The sequence below is a fragment of the Pongo pygmaeus genome, chromosome 18 (genome assembly GCF_028885625.2).
Source record: "Pongo pygmaeus isolate AG05252 chromosome 18, NHGRI_mPonPyg2-v2.0_pri, whole genome shotgun sequence".
In the NCBI taxonomy this organism is placed as follows: Eukaryota; Metazoa; Chordata; class Mammalia; order Primates; family Hominidae; genus Pongo; species Pongo pygmaeus.
In genome coordinates, this window is record NC_072391.2 from 84,591,561 (window position 1) to 84,616,248 (window position 24,688).

Genomic DNA, 24,688 nt, shown 5'->3' on the forward strand with positions numbered 1-24,688 from the left:
GAGCGGTGATGGTTGCAAAACTGTAAATATATTAAAAACCACTGAATCGTATACTCTAAAAGAGTGAATTTTATGACATGTAAAAGAGATCTCAGATTTTAAAATTCAATTCACACATACAATGTTATGCTACTTAAAGTGAGACCCACCTGACGCAGGTGCTGAAACCATTTTCGGGCCCTCATCCAGTGGGTCTGCTGTCCCAGAAGAGACACTCGGAAATAGCTGCCCTCCCCCAGGGACACGGAGATGGGGACAAGTCCCCCCTTAATGAAGGGAAATCAGAGGTTATCATTTAAGAGGTGGCCAGTTTAGAGTTTCACAAATAACATTTATTGACCACATTCATAACAGAATCTCACCCACATGCACATGAACTTCACTGCAACCAAGAATCACCTGATGAGAAATAATCTGGGTTGAATCCTGGGTGTGGATTCTGTTCTATGAGAAGACAGCGACTGTCACAGACGCCTCCTGATTGGAGGACTCTTGTTAAAGATCTTGATCGTGACACATTTTTGTGGTTGTTATTGACAGTAGCTGAAGATTCCAACTTCAAACCCCAAAAAACTGGCTAGAAAGCAAAGAGAGACAGTTACTAGGACCCGGCCCCAGGGTGAGACCAGCTGCCCTCAGCGTGCCCTTGGGGAACCTCCAGGAGCGGCAGGCAGAGGCGCTCCACAGTGCACAGGGCTGGAGGAATCCCAGGCAGGGAAGGGGTGCAGGGACGAGGGGTGGGGTGCAGTCCTGGCCACATCGCTTTCCAGCCGCAGGACTGGGGGGAGGCATTCCACCTGAGTGCCCACTCCTTCTGAAAAGGGATGATAATGCTGGCTTTGCAGAACTGTGAAGGGAACAGGTGAAATGAAGGCAGGTCTCACCCTGCTCTTGGGGGCTCCCTGCCAAGAGATTCTAAGCCCAACCTCTCCCCCCACCCCCGGCAGCTGTAGCACATCTCTCCAAGACGGCAGACGGGCAGCCGAGGCTTCTCCTGAGATAAGCTGGGTGTGTGGCTTGGGGCACCTCACAGGGCACCCACACATCCCAGCTGGACAAGCTATGCCCTCCCCTGGGATGCTGGTTGGTGCCTGCTCCGCTGCCCTGGGAGCTTGGCTCAGAAGCAGACACCTGCTACGGAAGCGTACGAATCACCAACACCACAGAGTGACTGACTTCCCAGGTCTTTCTAGACAAGCTGTTGATAAGGATGAGAAGAGATGGGGCCCTCCAAGTGCCAGGATTCAGGGGCTGGAAAACAGGAAGCTGTACTGACATGCAGGCAGGTCTCCACCTGGACTGCACTTCTGGGGAACTTCAAAACAAAAGCACGCCCAGGCCCTCCCCAGAACAGTTACTCCAAATCTCTAGACGAAGCCCAGGCATCTTTCTCTTTTTCTTCCCCTCTCCTTCCTTCCGTTCCTTCCATCTTACCATAATTTGAGCCTGAAGCCAGGGCTTAGCAATTCCCTTTTGGGCCCCCTGACCATCTACTTAACATTGATCCTTTAAAATTGTTTGTTAAATTTCCTTTAGAGATAGGATCTTGCTCTCTTGCCCAGGCTGGAGTGCACTGGCACAATCAGCTCACTGCAACTGCACTCTCCCGGGCTCAAGCAATCTTCCCACCTCATTCTCCCAAGTAGCTGGGACCACAGCATTACACTCAGCTAATTTTTTTATTTTGTGTGGAGATGGGGTCTTGCTATGTTGCCCAAGCTGGTCTTGAACTCCTGGGCTCGAGTGATCCTCCCACCCTGGCCTCCCAAAGTGCTGGGATCCAGATGTAGGCCACCACGCCCGGCCTCGCCCATCCTTTAAGGCTGGGAACCAGCTGTGGGCCACCGTGCCCAGCCTCGCCCATCCTCTAAGGCTGGGATCCAGGTGTGGGCCACTGCGCCCGGCCTTGCCCATCCTTTAAGGCCAAGTGTTCTTCTTTGCTCCTCCCAGTGTGGGTACAAAGGAGTCAAACTAAATGTGATCATCAAGTTGCCAAACATAAAAAGAAAGATAAATCCACAAGAAAAACGGCAAAGAAGGAAAGCTCTCACTGTTGCCCAGGTACTGCTCATGCTCAGAGACCATACAGAGCTTACTGCACCCGCTCCCGGCCCCCTTCCAAATGCATGGCCTGGAGAGGGTGGCGCCCAGGCCCACAAGGGACCTGTACCCCAATGCATATCACAGCCTCGACTGTGACTGCCCAGGGAGTGGGAGGCAACGTCCAACTCTAGGAGAACGGATAACCCAAAAAACAGGGGAGAGTCTCCTGCTCCCAGCCATGGCAGAGTGACCAAGACCGGGCTAAGCTCCTGCTGTGAACAACGAGAAAACGGGGCAGGACACCTGCCAGCTATCTGCAGACACTGCACATTTTCTAGAATCTTCCTCTTGCAATTGCATGGAGGAGACAATGAGCAAACAAGTAAATGCATATAAATTCGACTGTGTGTGTGCGTTTGTTCACAGGTCTCCTCATCCATGCAGTGTGATGCAGGCCCCCAGGCAGGAAGGAGCTGCACTGGGCAATGATGAGGAGGAGGGGAGAGAGGCTTTGCGGAGGAGCCACTGCCTAGGCCGAGAGTAAAGGGGAAAGAGGGAGTAGCTGTTCCCCAAAGCCCAGCTGTGGCCCGGGGAGTGGCCCTGGAGGCTTCCTGGGGGAGGTATCCCAGCAGAAAGCCATGGCTGTGGGCAGCAAGGGTGCCAGGGGCAAAACTCGAAGCCTGGGCGAGGGTAGGGACTAGAGACCAGGGGAAGCGGCTTTCTAGTATGGAGCCTGGCGGCTGGGGCTCAAGCCGGGGACAGGCAAGAGGTCCCCATACCTGAGGGGGTGCTCAGAGCTCAGAGGCTGGAGGGTGAGTTGCTGTTAAGATGCACCGTCAACCCCAACATAACAATGGAAATTTATGGAAACTGGGACCCGTGTCCTTCTGGGAGCAGGGCCATTTTAGAACTTGGGAACAGGGAAGGGGTGGAAGTGCCCCACGAGGCCCCTGCCGCCCCCACAAGGTCCCCGCCGCCCCCAGGCTGCCCTAGCATCTCTAGGTGAGGCGGGGCAGAGCCTGCGCTGTGCAGAGCACCACAGGACACACACAGTGCCAGGCCTCGGCCGCCTGTCAAGTTAACCCCCACCCCCCACTCTCCCACATCCCTGACGGCCACCAAACCTCCCTCAGGTGGACGTCACAATGCCAGGGCCACCCGCTGTCCCCCATCCCCCACCTGCTCACCGAATGACCATGATGACCCTCGGGATGGCCTGGAGGAGGGTCAGGAGGCCAAGGGGCAGCAGACACGCTGGGGGAGCTGGTAGCTGGTCCTGGTAGGGGGCCTGGAGCTGCTGGCACTTGGGCAGCAGGCACTCATCACCGCAGATCCACCGGCAGTTGTGCCAGGAGCATGCATCCAACGGGGGTGCTAGGCAAAGAAAAGGTGGGTTGAGGACAGGGCGTGTTCCCCGGGACTCTGTGAGCCACGAGGAGGCTGCAACACCAGCCCCAGAGCCTCTGGGAAATGGGGACTTCCAGGACCCAGCCACAGCCCCGTGGTGGGAACACTGACCCGGAGCTCACGAGATAAAGGCCGTCTTGCGGGTTTATGATTTCCTGGGTAACAGCAGCCCTGGGGCTGTTTTTCAAGAGGCTTTCTCTTTTAGAACCGCATATGGAACATGCGCAATGTCTAGCTGGGACTCGCTTCCAAATCCTCTTTTTTGGGGCAGGAGTGGGTGGTGAAGCTCAGCGGAACCACACTGGATAATGACTGGAGCTCAGTGATGGGCACATGGGGCTGATCTAAGCCAATCTCCACTTTGGGGTGTATTTGAAATTTTCCATAACAAAAGTTTAAGGAAAGCCACAAGCACAGATGGAATTCCGACATTCCCATTTCCTTGATGCTCTTCAGCACTTTCCACATGGGGTCTGGTCAGCATGTGATCCTCTGGATACTAGAGTTTGTTTTTATTTTTTATTACACTGTTAATATGCTACTAATATAAAATATACACTATATTAATGTAAATATCATAAATATACTTTCCTTATGAAAAATTATGCCACAAAAACATAGAGGAGAAAAGCACCTAAGTCTGTCTTTACAAGAAAAAATGTAAGATCAGAAAGGTGAATTTTCTCGTTAAAACGGAAATCAGTCAGATTTGCGGCCAAAGAAAACATCTCACATTTTTAAATCACTCTGTACTTGCGGCCAGAGGGTGGAACGATCATAATTCTCCTGGCAGCAATGAGACCTGCTCTCTTAATTCTGTGCTGGGAAATCTTCTGGCATGAATGGGTTTGAGGCTTGAAACATTACTTATATAAGTCACCTAAACTACAAAACAATGATTGGAGTAAAAATTAATGCTGTTTTTATTTTAAGTATCAGATACGAGATGATGCATGTCAACTAAGCTTTTAGCTTTTCTTAAAAGATGCAAAGTTTTCAAAGCCAAAAATATTTAATAAAAATAAATGCAAAATGTGTGATTATATGGTTCGAAGAGCCAGAAGAGGTGAGCAGTTGGTTGGTGATTATTTGTTTCCCAAGCATTCCCTGACCCCTGCCTCTGGGGGTTCCACTCAAATCACTCACCTTTTCCAGGGACCCCAACTCCATTCACAGATTTACTCATTCATAGACTTCATCAAGGCAAACTCACTACAAAGAGTTGGTGCACCAAGAGAAGGACATGATGCCAGCCCAGAAAACAGATACGGCAGCCCTCCACAACAGAAAACACCTTCAATATCAAGTCCAGCCCACTCCTTTTAGAGACAAAGAAAGTAATAGTCGGGGTGGAGGTCCTGATCTCCCCATATACTATGTCATGAGAGCAGGAATACACATATGTGCCAGGTCACAGACAGATCAATCTACATACCAGGTCACAGACACCCAAATACATAAATATACTTAACTATGAATATATAAAGGGACTGAAAAAAGTTTGTAGAAAATGGAATTAAAAGATAAAAATAGGCCAGGCACGGTGGCTCACGCCTGTCATCCCAGCACTTTGGGAGGCTAAGGCAGGTGGATCACCTGAGGTCAGGAGTTCAAGACCAGCCTGGCCAACATGGTGAAACCCATCTCTAATAAAAATACAAAAATCAGCTGGGTATGGTGGTACACTCCTATAGTCCCAGCTACTTGGGAGGCTGAGGCAGGAGAATTGCTTGAACCCAGGAGGCGGAGGTTGCAGTGAGCCGAGATCACGTCATTACGCTCCAGCCTGGGTGACAGAGTGAGACTCCATCCTAAAACAAAATAAAAATAAAAATAAAAAATAAAAAATATCAACTTTGTTTCTGAACATAAGCTCTACAAGGTCAAGACACTTTTGTCAGTGATGACACCAGCTGTTTAGTCCACCTTGAAAGAGCTGAGGGTCCTGGGAATTTAACCACATCAATGCAGTCTTTTTTTACATTATTAACTGAAGAAAATGGGTGCCCTTTAAAGATTTTTTAAGATTAGAAAACAAAGAAGACAGAAAGAGCCAAATCAGGACTGTAATTTGGCTGTAAGGTGGATGCCTAATAATTTCCCATCAAAACTCTCACAAAGTTGCCCTTGTTTGACAAGAGGAATGAGCGGGAGCCTTGCTGTGGTGGAGAGGGACTCTGGTAGAGCTTTCCAGAGTGTTTTTCTACTAGAGCTTTGGCTAACTTCCTCAAAACACTCCCATAATAAGCAGATGTTGGCCGGGCACAGTGGTTCATGCTCGTCATCCCAGCACTTTGGGAGGCCAAGGTGGGAGGATCACGTGGTCAGGAGTTCCAGACCAGCCTGACCAACATGGTGAAACCCCATCTCTACTAAAAATACAAAAATTAGCCAGGCGTGGTGGCACACACCTGTAATCCCAGCTACTCGGGAGGCTGAGGAAGGAGAATCACTTGAACCCAGGAGGCGGAAGTTGTGGTGAGCCGAGATTGCGCCACTGCAAGCCTGGGTGACAGAGTGAGACTACATCTCAATAAATAAATAAATAAATAAATAAGCAGATGTTATCATTCTTTGGTCCTCCAGAAAGTCTACAAGCAAAATGCCTTGAGCATCCCAAAAAACTGTTGCCATGACCTCTGCTCTTGTCCCATCCACTCTTACCATGATGGGACCACGTTCAGCTCTCGATAGCCATTGCTTTGGTTGTCCTTTGTCTTCAGGATGGTACTGGCGAAGCCATGTTTCACTCCTGTTACAATTCTTCAAAGAAATGTTTTAGGATCTTGATCCCACTTCTTTAGAATTTCCAATGAAAGCTCTGTTCTTGTCTGCAGCTGATCTAGACACAATGGGTTTGGTGCCCTCTGAGTGGAAGGTTTGCTCAACTTTGATTTTGCAGTCAGAATTGTGTAAGCTGAGCCAGTTGAGATGTCTACGGTGTTGGCTAGTGTTTCTGCTGGTAATCATCAATCCTCTTCAGTTAGGGCATGAAGAAGATGAATGTTTTTTCTCACAAACTGATGTGGATGGGCTGGCGCTGCAGGCTGCACCTTCAACATCGCCTCATCCCTTCTTAAATGAGTCACCCATCTGGAAACTGCTGTTCTGTGGTGCACTGTCACCATAAACTTGTCATAAAGCATCAGTGAGTTTACCATTGTTCCACCCAAACTTCACCATAAATGTGATATTTATTCCGGGTTCAATTTTAGCAGAATTCATGCTGCTCTGATAGGGACTCTTTTTAAACTGATGTCTTTTCCTTCTTAGCACCTCAAATTAGATCCTGTTCAGACATGTTGTAATAAGTTAGTATCAGTTTAGTTTGGTGCAAAAAAAAAATTGAAATCCATACATTGTTTCATTGCTTTTTTTATTATATGCATTTTCTTTTTCTTCCTTTTTTTTTTTTTTTGGAGACAGAGTCTCACTCTGTTGCCTAGGCTGGAGTAGTGCAATGGTGTGATCTCAGCTCATTGCAACCTCTGCCTCCCAGGTTCAAGCAATTCTCATGCCTCAGCCTCCTAAGTAGCTGGGACTACAGACATGTGCCGCCACACCCAGCTAATTTTTTGTATTTTAGTAGAGACAAGGTTTCACTATGTTGCCCAGGCTGGTCTCAAACTCCTAAGCTCAGGCATTCCAGCCTCCTCAGCCACCCAAAGTGCTGGGATTACAGGCGTGAGCCACTGCACCCAGCATATTATATGCATTTTCCATAAACTTTTTCAAGGCCCCTCATATGAATACATATTGTATTGTGAATACATGAATGTGAGTATACACTATGTCTATCATGCACATGTGAATGTATATACACTAGGTCATAAATATATGAATGTATGAGCATCCTATATAATGAATAGATACATAATTATTATGTTTTGAATATACAATATGCCATGAATATATGAATGTATGAGCATCCTATGTAATGAATAGATACATAATTATTATGTTTTGAATATACAATATGCCATGAATATATGAATGTATGAGTATATAATAGGATACGCATAGGAATATGTACTATGTCATAAATATATATACACACACATACTATGTCATAAATTACAGAAGATTAGAGCTTAATAAAACCACTTTGGGTCTCATCCAAGCCCAGGCTGGGAGCTGGTTTCATCCAGAGAGCCGACGCTGGCAGATGGGTAGGGTCTGCCTGTAGAGCAGAGGCTTCTCTGGGCTCACTGGGGGAAGGTAGTGGGTGACCAGGGACGGCTGTTGAGCAGGGGGGGAAGCCACATGCATGTCACTGTTACACTGTGGGCAGGTGTCTGGGGATGAGAGGTCTGCCCCCACCACCATGATGCTCACGAACCCCGACTTTCTGGGGAGGGGGATGACATGAGACACACACACACTGGAGTTACCCTGGATGCCTTTCAAACTCTGCTGCCTCCTGACTATCTAAAAGACAAGAATGGAGGCAAGCAGTCAGCCTGGCAACCCTCCAAGGGGGAGGGCCTGGTGATTGGGACTCCAAACCTCCAGGAGGGGCGCTGGCCAGCTCAAGATAAAAGCCAAGGGCTCCTCCTTATGAGGCCTGCGGGTTCTTTTCTCTGAGGACAGCCTGCCACCCAGTGATGGAAAACCAGCAACTGGAAGTCGGGGGGAAGGAAGGAAGCCCTTGTCTACCACCCAGGACACAGGGAAAGCAGGGGAGCGAGAGGCCCAGGGGGCTAGGAAGAGGCCTGCTGCTGCTGCCCAGAACTAGCGCTGTGGAGGCGGCCAACAAGAGCAGAGAGGACAGGCCATCTAGTGGTGGTCCGTCTCGGGCACCCTCCTTCTCACCTCCCTCCATGCAGCCAGGCCCAGGGGAGAGAGTCCGAGGAGGGCCGGGCCAGGAAAGGGAGGTGGTGTGGGAAGGAGGAGGCAGGGAGGTGAGAGAGGTCAGGAGAGTGCAGAGGGTGAGGAAGAGAGGGAGGAAAGCAGCAGCAGCAGCAGCAGTGCCAGAACAATCACCCCTCTGCAGAGAGCAGCGCGGCCCTGCCCTTCCAGTGCCAACTGGGAGACCTGAGCCGGCCCTCCCTGAGCCACACCTGCCCTCTGTGCTCCCAAACCCATGGCCACAGCTGCCAGGGGATCTTCTCTGGACACCAGCAGAGGCCGCTGTGGGAGCAGAGCCCAGGTACCCCTCTTCCCCTTCTTCCTCCCATCTCCCCTTCCCCCGGCCCCCACCTCACTCTTCAGTTCTCACTGCAGTGTGCGCCTCCTCCTTACCTGCTGCTGAGACCTCAGGACCTGGGGCACCCAGTAGGGCATCACTGCCTGGTCCCTAGGCATCGGGAGGCGGCCCCCAAAGCAGTGGCATAGGCAGGGGCACATCTTGGTGGTTTGGGGGATATAAAACTGAACCATCTTTTGACTCTAACAGAGAGGATGGGAGGAGAAGATTCAGAAGGGGATGGAGCCATGCCTGCCCCCAACGACTCCCTGATGGAGCTATCCCTCAGAAGACCCCCCGGCTAGGTCTTAGTACCAGGGCAGGCCCTGGAGAGCTGTTCCCACCCACAGGCACACCCAACCACTCCAGATAAGGGACTGTGGTCTACCCTCTACAACATGCCCACTGTTGGGAGACATGGGACCTCCGTGGCTCACCTGGCCTCCCTACCCACCATCTGTACCTGTGCCCTGGCAGAGCACACAGGTTGGTATTGGGAGACCTGGCTCTGTCCTGGCCTGGTGGTCTCCAGCTGGGGCCCTTGGGCATGACACTTAGCATCCCTGTGTCTCAGTGCTCTCAGCTATGAAGAGGGCTCTGCTGGCATCTTAACAAAGTTCATCAGGTTCTAAAATCGACAGTATCCCTGTGCCTCAGTGCTCTCAGCTATGAAGAGGGCGCTGCTGGCATCTTAACAAAGTTCATCAGGTTCTAAAATCGACAGCATCCCTGTGCCTCAGTGCTCTCAGCTATGAAGACGGCTGTGCTGGCATCTTAACAAAGTTCATCAGGTTCTAAAATCGACAGCCTTTGACGCAGCAATTCCACTCACAGGAACGTGTCCTATGAGGATACTTTCACATCTGCAGAGTGTCCTATGCACAGAAATATTGGTTGCACCATTGTCAGGAGTGACCAGACAGCCCGAATGCCTTTCAGTAAGAGACAATGAATGACAGACATCGGGCAACAGGGTATAGGCAGCCTTGGGAAGAATGGAACAGAGCTGTCTGGACTGACATGGAATAAACTCTGAGACAGGATGTAAAGTGAGGAAAATGCAGCACCGTGAGTTCAGTACACTACCATTTGCATTTTTTAAAAAAGAATGTACATGCAATCACATGTATGTGAATTATAGCAAATTACACTCTTGCCTCAGTTCCTCACCCTCTCTACAGCCCACCCTTGGCACTGTGACCCTGCAGCTTCTCCAGCGGAAAGACAGGGTGGTCCCACCTCTCAGCTGCGGGTTCAACAAGGCACATGGTTCGGGCAACAGGATGAGGAGGAGGTTACAGCAGGAGGAGGAGTTACAGCTCTGCACGTAGTGGTAGAGGCTATTAGACATGGGAGGAAGGCCGGGAGCAGGGCTTACGCCAGTAATCCCAGCATTTTGGGAGGCCAAGGCAGGTGGATCACTTGAGATCAGGGGTTTGAGACCAGACTAGCCAACATGGTGAAACCCCATCTCTACTAAAAATACAAAAATTAGCTGGGAGTGGTGGTGGGCATCTGTAATCTCAGCTACCCGGGAGACTGAGGCAGGAGAATCTCTTGAACCTGGGAGACGGAGGTTGCAGTGAGCCAAAATCATGCCACTGCACTCCAGCCTGAGCGGCAGAGTGAGAATCCACCTCAAAAAAAAAAAAGAAAGAAAGAAAAGAAAAGAAAAAGAAAAAGAAAAACTGAATGCCATCCCTCATAAGCAGGACAAGAATGTCTCCTCTCACTGCTCTATTCAACACTGTACTGAAAGGTCTAGCCAGTGTATCAAGCAAGAAAAATAAAAGTCTCCAAATTGAAACGGGAGAAAGAAAGCCATCTCTATTTGCAGTGACACAATCATCTATGTAGGATAGCTGATGGAATCCACAAAAAGAGCTACTAGAATAAATAGGTTTAGCAATATTGTAGAATACAAGAACAAAAGACAAAAAATCAGTTGTACTTCTAATACCAGCAATGAAAAGTCATAAACTGAAATTCAAAAACAATGTCGTCAAAATTATGAAATACTTATGGGTAAATCTGACAAAAGATGTGTAAAGCCTATATAATAAGAGCTACAAAATATTTATGGGAAATATTAAAGAAAACCTAAATAAACATAGAAATGTATCATGTTTATGAGTCAAAAGACTCAATATTTTTCAAAAGACGATTCTCTTCAAACTGATCTACAAAGCCCACACGGTCCCAATCAAAATCCCAGTAGGGTACTTTTATAGAAATTGACAAACTGATTCTAAAATTCACATGGAAATTAAAAAAAAAAATGAGAAGAGCCAACTCTGAAAAAGAAAAACAAAGTTTGAAAATGAACACTACTTGATTTCCAGGCATTATAAAGTCAAGACACAATAATCAAGACAGTGTAGTATTAGCATAAAGATAGACAATTAGATCAGAAGAGAAGAGGGTTCAGAAATAAATTCATACATATATGAACAACTGTCAGTCCACTTGTATGGCTATAAAGGAATAGCTGAGGCAGTGTAATTTATTAAGAAAAGAGGCTTGGCCAGGTGTGGTGGCGGCTCATGCCTGTAATCCCAGCACTTTGGGAGGCCGAGGCGGGTGGATCACTTGAGGCCAGGTGTTTGAGACTAGCCTGGCCAACATGGTGAAACCCTGTCTCTACTAGAAATATAAAAGTTAGCCGGGCATGGTGGAGAGTGCCTGTAATCCTAACTACTCAGGTGTCTGAGGCAGAAGGCAGGGGAATCACTTGAACCTGGGAGGCGGAGATTGCACTGAGCTGAGATTGGTCATGCCACTGCACTCCAGCGTGGACGACAGAGCGAGACTCCGTCTCAAAAAAAAAACAAAAAACAAAAAAGAAGACGTTTATTTGGTTCACGATTCTGATAGCTTGAAAGTTCAAGATTGGGCATCTGCCTCCTCTCACGGTGGAAGGTGAAGGGGGGCCCACATATGTTGAGATCACATACAAGAGAGGAAGCAAGAAAGAGGGGAGGAGATGCCAGGTTCTTTTTAATAACCAGCTCTCTTGGGAACTAATAGAGAGAGAACTGAGTCACTACCACAAGGACAGCACCAATCCATTCAGGAGGGACCTGCCCCCCATGACCCAAATAACTCCAACACTGGGGATCCCCAGCTCCAACAATGGAGATCAAATTTTATCATGAGGTTTGAGGGGACAAACATCTAAACTACAGCAACAACTGATCTTTGACAAAGGTATAAAGGCGAGTCAGTAGAGGAAATACAGCCCTTACAACAGACGGTGCTAGAACAATTAGACTGTCATATGCAAACAAACCCAATTCAAGTCTGGGCACAGTGGCTCGTGCCTGTAATCCCAGCATTTTGGGAGGCTGAGGTGGGTGGATCACCTGAGATCAGGAGTTCAACTAGCCTGGCCAACATGGTGAAACCCTGTCTCTACCAAAAATACAAAAAATTAGCCAGGCATGGTGGTGTGTGCCTGTAGTCCCAGCTACTTGGGAGGCTGAGGCAGGAGAACTGCTTGAACCTGGGAGGCAGAAACAACCCAAATGTCCTTCTGGGTGAATGAATAAATTGTGATCTATTCATATAATGCAGCATTAGTCAATAATAAAAAGAATGACCGAGATCGTGCCCCTGCACTCCAGCCGGGGTGAAAGAGTAAGACTCCATCACAAAAAAAAAAAAATTCAATCCATTCCTCACAGCATATACAAAAATTAACTCAAAATGGATCACAGACATAAACATAAAAGTATAAAATTTCTAAAAGAAATCATAGGAAAAAACCTTTTTTGACCTCTGGTTCAGCAAAGATCTCTTAGCTACGACACCTAAAGCGTGATCCACTGCTGTGCTGGGGACAGGCCCACCTAGGCAAGATCCAGAAAAGATGGAATTGATAAACTGAACTTCATCAAAAGGTAAAACTTCTCTCTCTGAAAGATACTGATAAGAGAATAAAAAGACAAGCCAGGTCAGGCGTGGTGGTTCGCACCCTAATCCCAGCACACTGGGAGGCCGACACAGGAGGATCACTTGAGCCCAGGAGTTTGAGACAAGCCAGGGCAACATAGTGAGACCTCATCTCCATGAAAAATAAACAAAATTAGCCTCGTATGGTGGTGCACGCCTGTGGTCCCAGCTACTTGGGGGGTGAGTGGGGAGGATTGCTTGAGCTAGGGAGTTCAAGTTTGTAGTGAGCCATGATTGTGCACTCCAATCTGGGCAACAGAGCGAGGCCCAGTCTCAAAAAAAGAAAGGCAGGCCAAAGACATGGAAAGATATTTACAAATTGAATCTCGGATCAAGAACTTGTATCTAGAATTTGTATCTAGAATATATAAAGAACTATCAAAACTCAGTAATTTTAAAAAGTAATTCTTTTAAAGGGGCAAAACAAACAGATGCTTCATCGAGTAAGACATGCAGATGGCAAAAGCACATGAAGAGATCCTTGACATCACCAATTATCATGGGTATACAAATGAAAACTACGATGAGACAGATACCCATTAAGATGTCTCAAATTGAAAACATCAGCTAAACCAAGTGTTGGTGACGATGTGGAGGAATTGGAACTTTAAACACTGCTAGTAGAGATGTAAAATGGTGGAAAACAGTCAACAGGTTTCTTTTTTAAAGTTAAATACAAACCTACCATATGATTCAGGAATTCCACTCCTTGGTATTTACCCAAGAAGAATGAAGGCATATGTGCATACAAAGCCTTATACACAAATGCTCATAGCAGCTTTGTGTGTAACACATAAGAAGTAGAAACAACCCAAATGTCCTTCTGGGTGAATGAATAAACTGTGGTCTATTCATATAATGCAGCATTACTCAATAATAAAAAGAATGACTATTGATGCCCATGATCACATAGAAGAATCTCAAAATAATTATGCCAAGTGAAAGAAGCCAGACAAAAGAGTACAAAGTCTATGACCCCATTTATATAAAATTATCAGAAATGCAAATTAATCTACAGTGACAGAAAGCAGGTCAGTGGTTGCCTGGGGATGTCAGGGTATGGAATGTTGGGTAAAGTTACAAAGGAATCCACGGACATGATTAAGGGTTGTGTATATGCTCATTATCTTGATCGTGGTGGTGGGTTCAGGGGGGAATACCCATGGCAAGACCTACCACATTGTACATTTTACACACGTGTAGTTTATCACATGCCAATCAAACCTCTAGAAGTCGAGTTTTTAGAAAAAACTGTTTAAAAATCACAGATCCTTTTATATTTCATAAGCATGATAATTGGGTACTCATGCACATGTGTGAGGTATGCCTCCCTCAGACCTTGCTACAATGTCAGCACATTACCCATCTGACATGAAAATAAATAAATAATCTCAAACTGTCTCCCTGAAATGTTAAAATATCCATTCATATAATACTTCTAATTCTGAGGGGTGACTGGTCAACTGACATTCACCCTGGACCCTAGGTTAAGACCTCCTGGTTCAAGTCACCTACCTGCTTTCAGGATCTCAGGGACAGAGGGACCCAGTAAGGCAGTGCTGCTTCCACCCTGGACACAGGCAGGCAGCCCCTGAATCTGGTCTGGCACTCACAGCAGATGGCCCAGGGGCCAGGGTGCATCTGAGTAAGACCCAGAAATGAGAGAACTGAGCTTGATGCTGCATTTGCAGGGAGACAGGAGGCTCTCAGGCACAGTAGATCCGTGCTCAGGAAGATGGTGTCCCGGGGCAGGGTCCCCAGCTCCAACTGCAGCTTGGAAAGAGGCAGGCTACCGTGGCTCACCCTGAGGCCTCCAAGGTCATTTGGAGGGGGATTCCCCAGAGCTTGCAAATCAGGTGCACTGGGATTCTCAGCCGCTTCCTGCTGTGCTACAATGAGCAAGTCTCGTGGTCCCCTCTGAAAACGGGCATGTACAAGCAGCTCTAGAGCTTATGGGCACATGAGTGCTGACTTTATGGCCATCTGTCACACTCTGGTATGCAAGAGCTTCCACATTCATCCCATGTGACCTTCGAAACACCCTCAGGCAGGAAGGAGAGGGGCTGCCATCACCTCCAGGGGCACACGGAGAAGCTGATGCCCAGAGCAGGTACATTAGGTGGCCTCCTGAACTCTGAGGTGTTGTGAGGGCCTGGGAGGTGTTCTGGAGGCCCAGGGATAGCTCCTGCAACCACACTTTTGTGTTTGGAGCATTCTCTCATGGGATGCAGCTTCTGGACCCACATTCCCTGCTCTCCTCACCCCACAGGGGTATGTTGGGGTCAGGGCCAAGTGGCTGAGGATGTGCTTTCCTTACCGAATGACGGGGGAGGCACACTTCTTTCTTGCAGGTTTCAAATGTGCTATTCCTAGAAAAGAAGAACAGAAAAGCTTAGGATTTGTGTAAACTAGGGGGCAGGGATGCTAGGGCACAGGCCTGGACCTATCTTCTCAGAACTGACTCTTAACAATAAAGCCCACGGGTGGCGGGGACGGGGGGATCCTCTGAGCCCAAGAAGAGTGAAAGGGTGACATCAGAAGCAGGCGTGTGCTCGCTCATGCGTTAATGTCTAGGGGCTCCTGGGGGCTGGCTGTCATGGAATCCTGCATTCCCAAGCCAACCAGCTTCAAGCTGACTCCAGCTACACTTGTGCTTGGACCATCAGAAAAGACAGGAGCATTCCAACCTGGTGAGAACTTTCCAAGACATGGAGCTGCCAATCACATCACCTATGATGGTTTGTCAGACACCCTCAACTTACTGAAATACTGAAGAAAAAACATCGTCAAACTGTCCATTAATGAAACTCCTTCCATTATAAAACCCAGGTGCTTTGTCTCTGGGATGACAAAGCATTTGGGGTTACACAGCCTGTGCTACTCTTCCCTGTTCCACACCCCAACAAACTGCTTGAATGTTGGCCGGATGAAGTGTCTCCAGTGGGTGCAAAGCCCTGCTTCCCTGACAGTGGTGGGTCAAAGTGCTTTGTAGTGTGAAAACCATAAGAGTGATATAAGTGTTTTTGGGTTTCATTGTCATAATAACCATTATTATTATTGCTATTTTTGTGAGAGTAATAGATTCAAGCATCAACTCTCCCAGATAATGCTTGAAAACAGAGGATGGGGCATTGCCGTCCACAGCATCCAAGGCCCCTTCTGGTAATGACAGCACTGCTATATTCCTGGTGGGGGGGGAGGGGCCACAGCCATCTCAGTCCTTGTAGTTCAAGTGGGCCAAACTCACCACTGCCCAGCCTGGAAGGCTGGGAAAAAAAGAATCTCCTTTCTGTTGAGGTTGATAATCTGATAACATGTAAACCTCAGGAGGTCCTGGTGATCATCTTGCCTCCACAAGGGAAGCCAGCAAAAAGGAAGCTGAGAGAGGGAGAGAAACCTTCCAGGACCATGGTCAATGTGCACCTGGATACATCCATGCCTGAAGGCCTACTTCCGACATTTTTCAGTTATGTGGAACCATCAGTTGCGTTTTTGTTCTTAAGCCAATGTAAGTGAGGTTCCTGTGGGTGGCGGTCAAGAGTTCTGCCTATCCATAGGTCATGGAGCAATGCCGGGCCGGGAACTCACAGGCGAGGTGTCGGGTAGCCGCGGGCAGGATTCAGGACGCAGTTGCCTGCCATCCTGCGCGCTGGGTGTGAGTGCCAACCTGCAGAGCCCGACGCACCCCGCGCCCGGATCCCCGTCAGCAGCGCCTGAGGCTGCTCCAGTGGCCTCATGATGATGGTGACAACGCCGCGGGGACAGTGGGGACCGGCTCGCACGCGTATGGCTTCTTATGTCTGACGCGCCCTTTCACACACACGTCGTCCGCAGTCCCCGGCGCCCTGGCTCCCGCCTTTCCCTCCGGCCCCAGCCGGAACCCAACCCGAGCCCAACCCCAGCCCTAAAATCAACCCCTCAGAGAAGCCCAACAGCGCCCGCGAGCTCGCCCTTCCCGCTGATTGGCCCGCGCCAAGCCAATCAAAATTGGCCTTCTAGGTATGTGAACTTAGCTGACGGCTGATTGGTCCCTCACGCAGAGACGTGGGGTCAGCGGCTCAGAGCGCGGCTGTGTGGGGCTGCGGGGCTCCCGCCATGCCCGCTGTGGTAGGTCCCTGCAGACCCCGGCCACTGGAGCCACTCATCATTTCCGACGGATGGGCCGGAGGGGCCGCCGGCCGCCCCAGCCAGGGTCTCGGTACCCTGCAAGGAGAGAAAGGTGGGAGCAGCCCGCGCGGGGCCCTGCGTCTTGCATAGGCGCTTCTGGTAAAATCACTCCTTTATCTCAGATAATGAGTTGGCGCTGGATCGCTGCGTCCTCAGGTGGGGCTCGAATCGTGACTTTTAGAGAAATAGGTTTTCTTTAACAACCTGGAGTTTAAAGGCCGCAGAATTGGAAGCAGTCGTCACCCGGAGGCCTGGTTGTGCAAGCACCGAAGCTCTGGCTGGCCCTTAGCCTCCCCACCCCACCTGCTCTTTTCGCTTGAACGCGTGTACTTTGGGCAGTTGCTGACGTGGAGACAGGACGTATGTCTTCATATTTTAGTAAAACCCAGTGCTCTCTGCCTCTCTGATTATGTTAAGTTATCGCTAGTTCCAATTTGTATTTCTTGGAAACGGTTGGGTCTTCCCTCACTTTTCAGTATTTTCATGCAGACTCAAATACTCTGGATTAATATTTGTATTTGCCCAAACCATCACGAGCACCTCTAACCCTGATGGGCAATACTTCAGTGTGCTGCGTTCTGGCCACAGAGCAAACAGGGTGCTCCCAGGCACTGCCCTCTCGGATTTCTTGCCTTGTTATTTAATCATTAAGAACATGACCTATGAGCAGGAGTGTTTCCAGCCAGCACATACACACATCCTCTCCTGGCCAGCATCCATGCTGATTAGGCGGTGCTCCTGCCGTACTAGCTGCCTAATATTTCACATACCCCACCCCGTGTGTGTGTGTGTGTAAATCATGTCACTGCCCTCTTTGTAGCTAATGACAAAATTCCAAGAGTCACCATTAGCCTAGCACATTATGCCTGTCTCATTTCTGCCCACTTGGGAGCACTCGGCTTCTCTGCTGTCTGTTTTCCTCCTGAGCACACTGAAACATTGCCATAGCACAGCAAGGCATAGAAGACAGGCTCATGCTCCCCTGGACGCTCAGGCCTTCACCTCAGGCACACTAGGTCTTGTCATTCCATGTCAAGAATAGCTCTTCACTGCCCTCACCCACCCAAGAATGCTAAAATTAAAAGGACTGACAATATCTAGTTTGTCGAGGATGTCGCAGCTGGAACCCTCATACATGGCTCATGAAATCGATAAAACCACATTGGCAAACTGATAGTATTTACAAAACTTAAACATATGAATATCTGATGACCAACTAATTCCTCACCTCACCCAAGAGAAATGAGAGCTTATGTGTACCAGAAGACGTGAGCAAAACTACCCACAGCAGCTTTCTTCCTGATGACCCCAAACTGGAAATGATCCAGATGTCCATCCATAGGAGAAAAGATTTTAAAAAGAAAGTATGGCATGTTCACAGAGAGGAAATTCTGTACAACAATGGAAAAGGGCACACAACCACAACCCACAACAATGTGGATGAAGCGTACAATGAAGTCAGACCCCAGAATGTACAGACAATTCCATGTGTGTGATGTTCAAAACCAGGAAAGCAAATCCATCATGACACAGGCTGGGGATGTGAAGGAAACTCCAGCCACCCTGCCCCTGTGTTCTGAGTAACAAGGCCTAGATCCCAATCCTTGCTCTGCCTCTTATCAGAGACAGGTATCAGACAAGTTGCCTAACTTTTCTGAGCTTCAGTTTTATGTCTAAAATAATGACAACCATAGAACCAATCCCAAGGAAGTTTCAGAAGATCAAATATGAAAGAGCATGGAAAGTGCTTAAAAACCAGGGACTGTCATGGTAGCTCACATCTGTAATCCCAGCACTTTGAGAGGCCAAGGTGGGAAGATCTCTTGAGCCCAGGAGTTTGAGACCAGCCTTGGCAACATAGTGAGACCTCATCTCTGCAAAAAATTTAAAAATTAGGCATGGTGACACATGCTTGTGGTCCCAGCTACGTGGGAGTTTGAGGTGGGAGGATCACTTACGCCCAGGGGGTTGAGGATGTAATGAGCCATGATTCCATCCAGCCTGGGTGACACGGCCAGACCTTGTCTCAAGAAAAAAAAAAAAAAAGCCAGACACAGAGTCCAGCACACGTCAGTTTGTGACGTGAGTGTGCTCCAGGCTGGAAGTTTGGCCACTACCACTGCCTGTTCTAGGCTTTTGTTTCCAAAGCCCCCAAGTAGAGGGAAAGAGGAGCAGAATGAGATCTTGGTGAACCCAAGGTAATGGGGACCCAAGCCAAACCCACAGAACCTCCTTGATCCCAAGGAGAGAGTTGCAGGCTCCTCCCAGATCACACCTCCCCAGGCAGCCTGTACCCAGACAGAAGCAGGGTTCCTGGGCACAGTTGTGTGGTTTCTTCACTCATCAAGGGTCCCTTGCCAAGAGCACAAGTGAGGCTTGCATTTACCCCGTGCTCAGCTAACCAAATCATGCACCCCAGCCTGGGCCTTAGCCTGCTCCAAAGCAGCACCATACATGAATTTACACAGGAGCACCCTGGGCTAGTGGTGGCCCTGCAGAGAGGCCTGACACCTGAACAGCAGGAGCCACCACCAGACCAGAGGGGACCATCAACCTGGCTAGACAGGGCAGAGAAGCAGTGGGCCACTGAGGCAAACAGCCTCACTTTGACGTGCTAATGGCTCCTTCCAGCTACGAGAGTTGCTTGGCCCATGTGTGGGGACAGCCATCAGCAGTGACAGGGTGGGGTGAATGTTCCAGCCACTCTACTCTGCAGTCAGGACAACTTCAGGACGTGTTCTGCACTGGCTCCTGGCATCCCCCGCAGGACGGCTTCAGCCGCCTATGTCCTGACCTTCTTGGTCATGCCTGTTGTTCCGCCTCCTGTTGTTCGAGACCATCCTGGCTATCACGGTGAAACCCTGTCTCTACTGAAAATACAAAAAATTAGCCGGGCACGGTGGTGCATGCCTGTAGTCCCAGCTACTGGGGAGGCTGAGGAAGGAGAATCACTTGAACCCAGGAGGCAGAGGTTGCAGTGAGCTGAGATCAGGCCGCTGCACTCCAGCCTGGGCGACAGAGGGAGACTGTCTCAAAAAAAGAACACTGAGTACATCGTAAGGGATGGCGAAGATGTGGCACAGGGGGACTCCTTCATCTGCTCTGGAAAATGTGGCAGTTTCTCCTCTGATGCAACATGTGCTTAACATGTGACACAGCAGTCCCACTTTTAGGTATTTAAAGGAATGAAAACTTATATCCACACAAAAAAATCACACAGATGTTTATAGTGATTTTATTGATAAAGTGTCCAACTGGAAACTGCAAATATTCTTTCTGGGGACACAGATACATTGTGGCGCCTCCACCCTGTGAATCCTACTCAGCAATCCGAGGGATGAGCGGTTGATTCAGGCAACACCGCGGATGGATCTCAGGGCATCGTGCTGAAGTCCCGCATTCTCAGCAAGATGCTGCTTCCCGCAGATGGGCAAACACTGGTCTTTGGCAGGTAAGGGGAAGCACATCTTGCCTTTTTTTAGAGACAGGGTGTCCCACTGTCACCCAGGCTGGAGTGCATTGGTGTGATAGTGGCTCACTGCAGCCTCAACCTCCCGGGCTCAAGCAGTCCTCCTGCCTCCTGAGTAGCTGAAACTGTCTTCCTCTCTTGAAGTAGGAAGCACAGGTATACACACAGTACACAGACAGTATGTCTGTGGTAAAATTTCACGAGGGTATTGGAAAAACGTCTGATGAGGCTCCTTGGAGCAATAATGCACAAAGGCTGAGCCACACCCTGCCAAAGGAGAAAGGCAGACAGACTCCCTGCTGGGAGAGCCCACTCCCCAGACGTTCTGGTTGAGGTGGAACTACAGGGTGGAGAGCAGATCGGGGCGCCAGGGGCTGGAGATCTGGGGAGGCAGAGACTGCAGCATCAGCATGAAGGGATTTTGATGGGGGCTGGAGCACTCCATGTCCTGATGGTGCTTATTTACAACCATCCGTCAACTCAGAACTGCACACACGGTAAAATTTCACTGTAAATAGCTTACACCTCAAAAACCTAACCAAACCTTTTTTTTTTTTTATTTCTTTTTTTTCGGGGTGGGGGGCGGTGGGGGAATGGAATCTCTCATCATCGCTCAGGCTGGAGTGCAGTGGTGTGATCTCTGCTCACTGCAACCTCTGCTTCCCGGGTTCAAGTGATCCTCCTGCCTCAGCCTCCCACGTAGCTGGGATTACAGGCACCCCCCACCACCACCACCACCACACCCAGCTATTTATTTTTTTGAGACAGCGTCTCATTTTGTTGCGCAGGCTGGAGTGCAGAGGCGCAATCTCGGCTGACTGCAACCTCTGCCTCTCAGGTTCAAGCAATTCTCCCACCTCAGCCTCCTGAGTAGCTGGGATGACAGGCGCGCGCCACCACACTCGGCTAATTTTTGTATTTTTTGGTAGAGATGCGGTTTCACCATGTTGGCCAGGCTGGTCTCAAACTCCTGACCTCAAGTGATCCCCCTGCCTCGGTCTCCCAAAATGCTGGGATTACAGGCGTGAGGCACTGCTCCAGCCCAAATGCTTTTTAAAAGGAAGGAAAAAGGACAGCTCAACCCTTTCTCACTAAAGGGCAAAGGACTGCTAGCTGGGCATGTAAAATTGTGCATTTTCCTGAAGTGTGTTCTCTGGAATCCTCTTCCCCAGAGATGTTGCAACAGAGGTGCTTTGTTTAGTGCAGTGGCAGCAGATGACGGCCACAGGGCAGCTGCTCTGGGGGCCTTGGAAACTACAAATGCTCAAACCCCCTTCCCAGAAGCCACATCTCAGCGTGCAGGAACTGGGGTGTGCATCTCTCCCAACAGCTTCCTGGTGACGCCGAGCTTCACACCCACCCAATCCACGGGAGCAATCCGACTGGCCTGCATGGCAGACGGTGGCCCAGTGGCCATTACCTCTTTGCTTTGCTCAGGAACTGGGTGGAACGTGCCCGGGGAAGGTAGCCCCAGAACTTCAAGGGAGCCATGACAGACTCAAGCCTCATGGAAACCCCTTTCCCTGGGCCAGAGTTGGTTCCTGGGTGGCGTGGGGCTGGCTCTGGCCAGGGCGGAGTCGGCCCCTGCTGAGGTTTCTGGGAATTATGTGCCTCCCAGGTGGAGAGGAAGACAACTGAGGGCACAGCATCTCACTAGCCCCTCCTCAGCCACCAGGTGCCAAGCCAGGTGTCACCCGAGCCAAGCAGCACACGACCGCCCCTGCCCACTTCCACCTCAGCCCTGACCCTCCCTGCACCTGGGAGTCCACTGCCTCCTGATGTGTCTGTGATCGGGGCGGCCACAAGAGCACGTATCCCGGGACATGATGTGTTGTGGTCTGTGTGGGGTCAGAGCCATCAGTGTTCACTGCCGTGTCCCCAGTGCTTAGCACTGTTTGCCGCATGGGAGGTGCAGGTCACAACCCCGTAGTGCCCAGTGGCCCGGGGGACACCTGGCTTGTCTGGGCCTGTTGGCTGACAGGTGGGAGGGACTGCCATCCATTGTTGGGGCCAAGGATGCCGCTTAACCTCCCACAACGCATGGAGCGGCCCTGCGCACAGACTTACCCGGCCCCAAACACCAACTGTGCCGAGGTGATGCTCTGCCCCGAGGGAAGCGGACAAGGCTTGAGCATCGAGAACACTGCAAGGGTCTCAGCCAGTGAGGGGCTGCCTGGGCCCCACCGCAGTCCTGACTCCTAGAGCCAAGCCGTTTTCTCCCTTGAGGCAGTGGGTAGGGCTCTCACGTGACAACCTTGGGTTTGCAGCTCGGCTGTGCACACAGGTGGACCCTCCGTGCTTTGTCAGTTCCTACTGCTTGGCCCTGGGGCCGGAAGCTGCTTCTCAGGCCTCACTCTGAGAAGCATCTTCACGCCCTGGGTGGGTCCATTGCCTCTTTCCACCAACTCTGCTCCTTGGGAAGGGCATGTTCATCAGCAGGGCCAGGCAGGGAGCGCTCAGGACAGCCAGACCCGGGGCCAGTGGCATCGGTATGTGTGGGAAGGGGCACCAGGTACCTGTCCTCCCTGTGGGCAGAGCTGTCTGTCCTCTGCAGACCTGCAGTTTCTGTAAACATCCTGGAAGAAGCCAGGAAGCAGCAACTCCAGATGCCCAGAGGAGCCCCAGCCAAGGCAGATGTAGCCAGGGCATCAGGCCGTGGGGCTGGGCAAGGTGAGCCACAGGTTGGAAAGGCAGGGGCGCACGGCAGATGGGGATGCCGAAGCCAGATGCTGACCGAGCTCCACCCACATTTGTGAGGGGCATGAGGGCTGCGCCATCAGAGGCCTTAGCTGGCTCCAGGCTTGAATTGTGAGTCCCAAGAGCCCAAGTTTTATTCCCACGCGGCCGCGGTGTGCCAGGCTTAGCCTCCCTGTGTTTCTGTAAAACAGCACCCTCGGTTTTTATATGAGAACCGAATTCAAGGTACTAGAAGTCCTCATATGGGAAGGGAAAAGTCGTGGTTTCATAAGCAATACACTCTGGCTGAGCCCAAGTTAAGATTTTCAATCCAAGTTCATCAGCGCCCAGCTTTGGCTGGGACTGCTCTGGCTGCACCTGCTGTGTGAGCTGGCGCTTCTGATTCAACACCGCACTTGGTGAAAGGGTCCCAGAACAACTGACACTGAGAGTCACCAGCGGCGGCTCTTCCTAGAGGAGCATGTTCAGGAGAGGTGAGGCTGCGGGGCTGGGGCCCTGCGCTAATACTCCCTGGCTGTGTGACCCTGGGCAAATTACTCAGCCTCTCTGAGCTGCTGCTTCCTCTCCTGTGGAGTGGGCTGATCCCAGCCACACCAGCACCCCTGGTTGTTCCATGGTTAATGTCTGCCAAACACAGTGCCATGGAGAACACCCAGCAGAGCCCAGCTGCTTGTTTGCTGGGGAGGGACAGCGCTGCAGGGGCACCTCCCCCTGGCCCTCCAGCACCTTTCCACCTTGCTTCCAGGACCTCCGCGGCTCAGAGGCAGTGCAGGTGGGCTTCAGCGACAGCAGGGAGGGCCCACGCCGGCACACAAGGAAGAAGGGAAGGCGCCAGGGATCGCCCCCCTCAGGAAGAAGAGGGACAGAGGCAAAGATAGGAAGGACACACATTGTGCCTTCTGTCACTTGGGCATTTTCAAGTCAAAATGGGGAGGGGGCTGGGGTAGGTTCGGAAACTATCGAAATGGCATTGTTTGTTTCACATTGCTGGCTGGGGGCAAGCCCTCTGCCGTGACCCTAAATGCCCACTAGAGGTCACACCGCAAAAAGAGACCTCCCCCAAGGAGAGGGGACAAAGGGAGGACCCTGGGCACCCTGCCTCCTGCAGGGGGAGGAAGGATGAAGCCCCGCCATCCATTGGGTGGGAAAAGTGCCATGCCTCCAGCAGCACAGCCAAGCGGCCCCCCGAGGGAGGAGTGAGCTCCATATGGGCCCAGGTGATCTGGCCACAACACCCTCTCTGCCTCCGCCTCACCTGCTGGTGTTGGGCACGGCCAGCCTGGGCAGCCACCAGCCCTCGCTGCCCATCTGCTGTCCCCTCAACCCCCCAGCAGCAGACAGAAAAGTGCAGGGTCTGAGCCCCCCCGGGGATGCTGGTGTCAGACAGATCCCTGGAGAACAAAGCCTGTGCCCTTGTGTCCAGGTGAGGCTGCGGCACCCAGGCCCGAAGCAGGCCCCCCCAGCTGGGCCATCCCCGCTCTCGGAGCAAGAGGGGAACTGCAGCAGGCAGCAGCCTTCTACTCGTTCCCCACGTCCTGATTTTTTTTCATTTTAAAATAAAATACGTAAGAGAAACGTATGAAAGACGCCACATTTAGTCCCTTATCAGATCCACGCTTCCCCGTGACCTGGGAAATCGGGGTGCGTCTCCAGTCTGCAGGGTGCAGGGTCTCGTCCACACAGGAGGCTGCATGGTGCTGCTTGTAGTGAGTGACTTGTTTGTGGTTGGCACGCCCCGTGCAGCTGAGGATGACCCCGTGGCTTGGCCC

At 50.5% G+C, this 24,688-nt stretch overlaps 1 protein-coding gene, 1 long non-coding RNA gene and 1 other non-coding gene across 4 annotated transcripts; 2 read left to right on the top strand and 1 right to left on the bottom strand.

Moving 5' to 3' along the window:
• Positions 1–313: 313 nt before the first annotated feature.
• C18H16orf95 (chromosome 18 C16orf95 homolog) lies at positions 314–16,547 on the bottom strand. Its single transcript, XM_054453326.2, is given in 5 exon segments — positions 314–577; positions 3,231–3,417; positions 14,102–14,227; positions 14,904–14,955; positions 16,175–16,547. Coding segments are annotated over 4 exon segments (474 nt in total). The 5' UTR covers positions 16,324–16,547; the 3' UTR covers positions 314–577; positions 3,231–3,270.
• LOC129016417 (small nucleolar RNA U13) lies at positions 13,855–13,958 on the top strand. The gene has a single exon (XR_008494815.1). It is a non-coding gene; the product is annotated as a small nucleolar RNA U13 (small nucleolar RNA).
• Positions 16,521–24,496, top strand: LOC134738523 (uncharacterized). 2 transcript variants are annotated; one of them, XR_010124261.1, is made up of 2 exons: positions 16,521–20,204; positions 21,395–24,496. It is a non-coding gene; the product is annotated as an uncharacterized LOC134738523 (long non-coding RNA). The 2 variants fall into 2 exon arrangements; XR_010124260.1 differs by having other exon boundaries at positions 23,665–24,496.
• Positions 24,497–24,688: the final 192 nt, after the last annotated feature.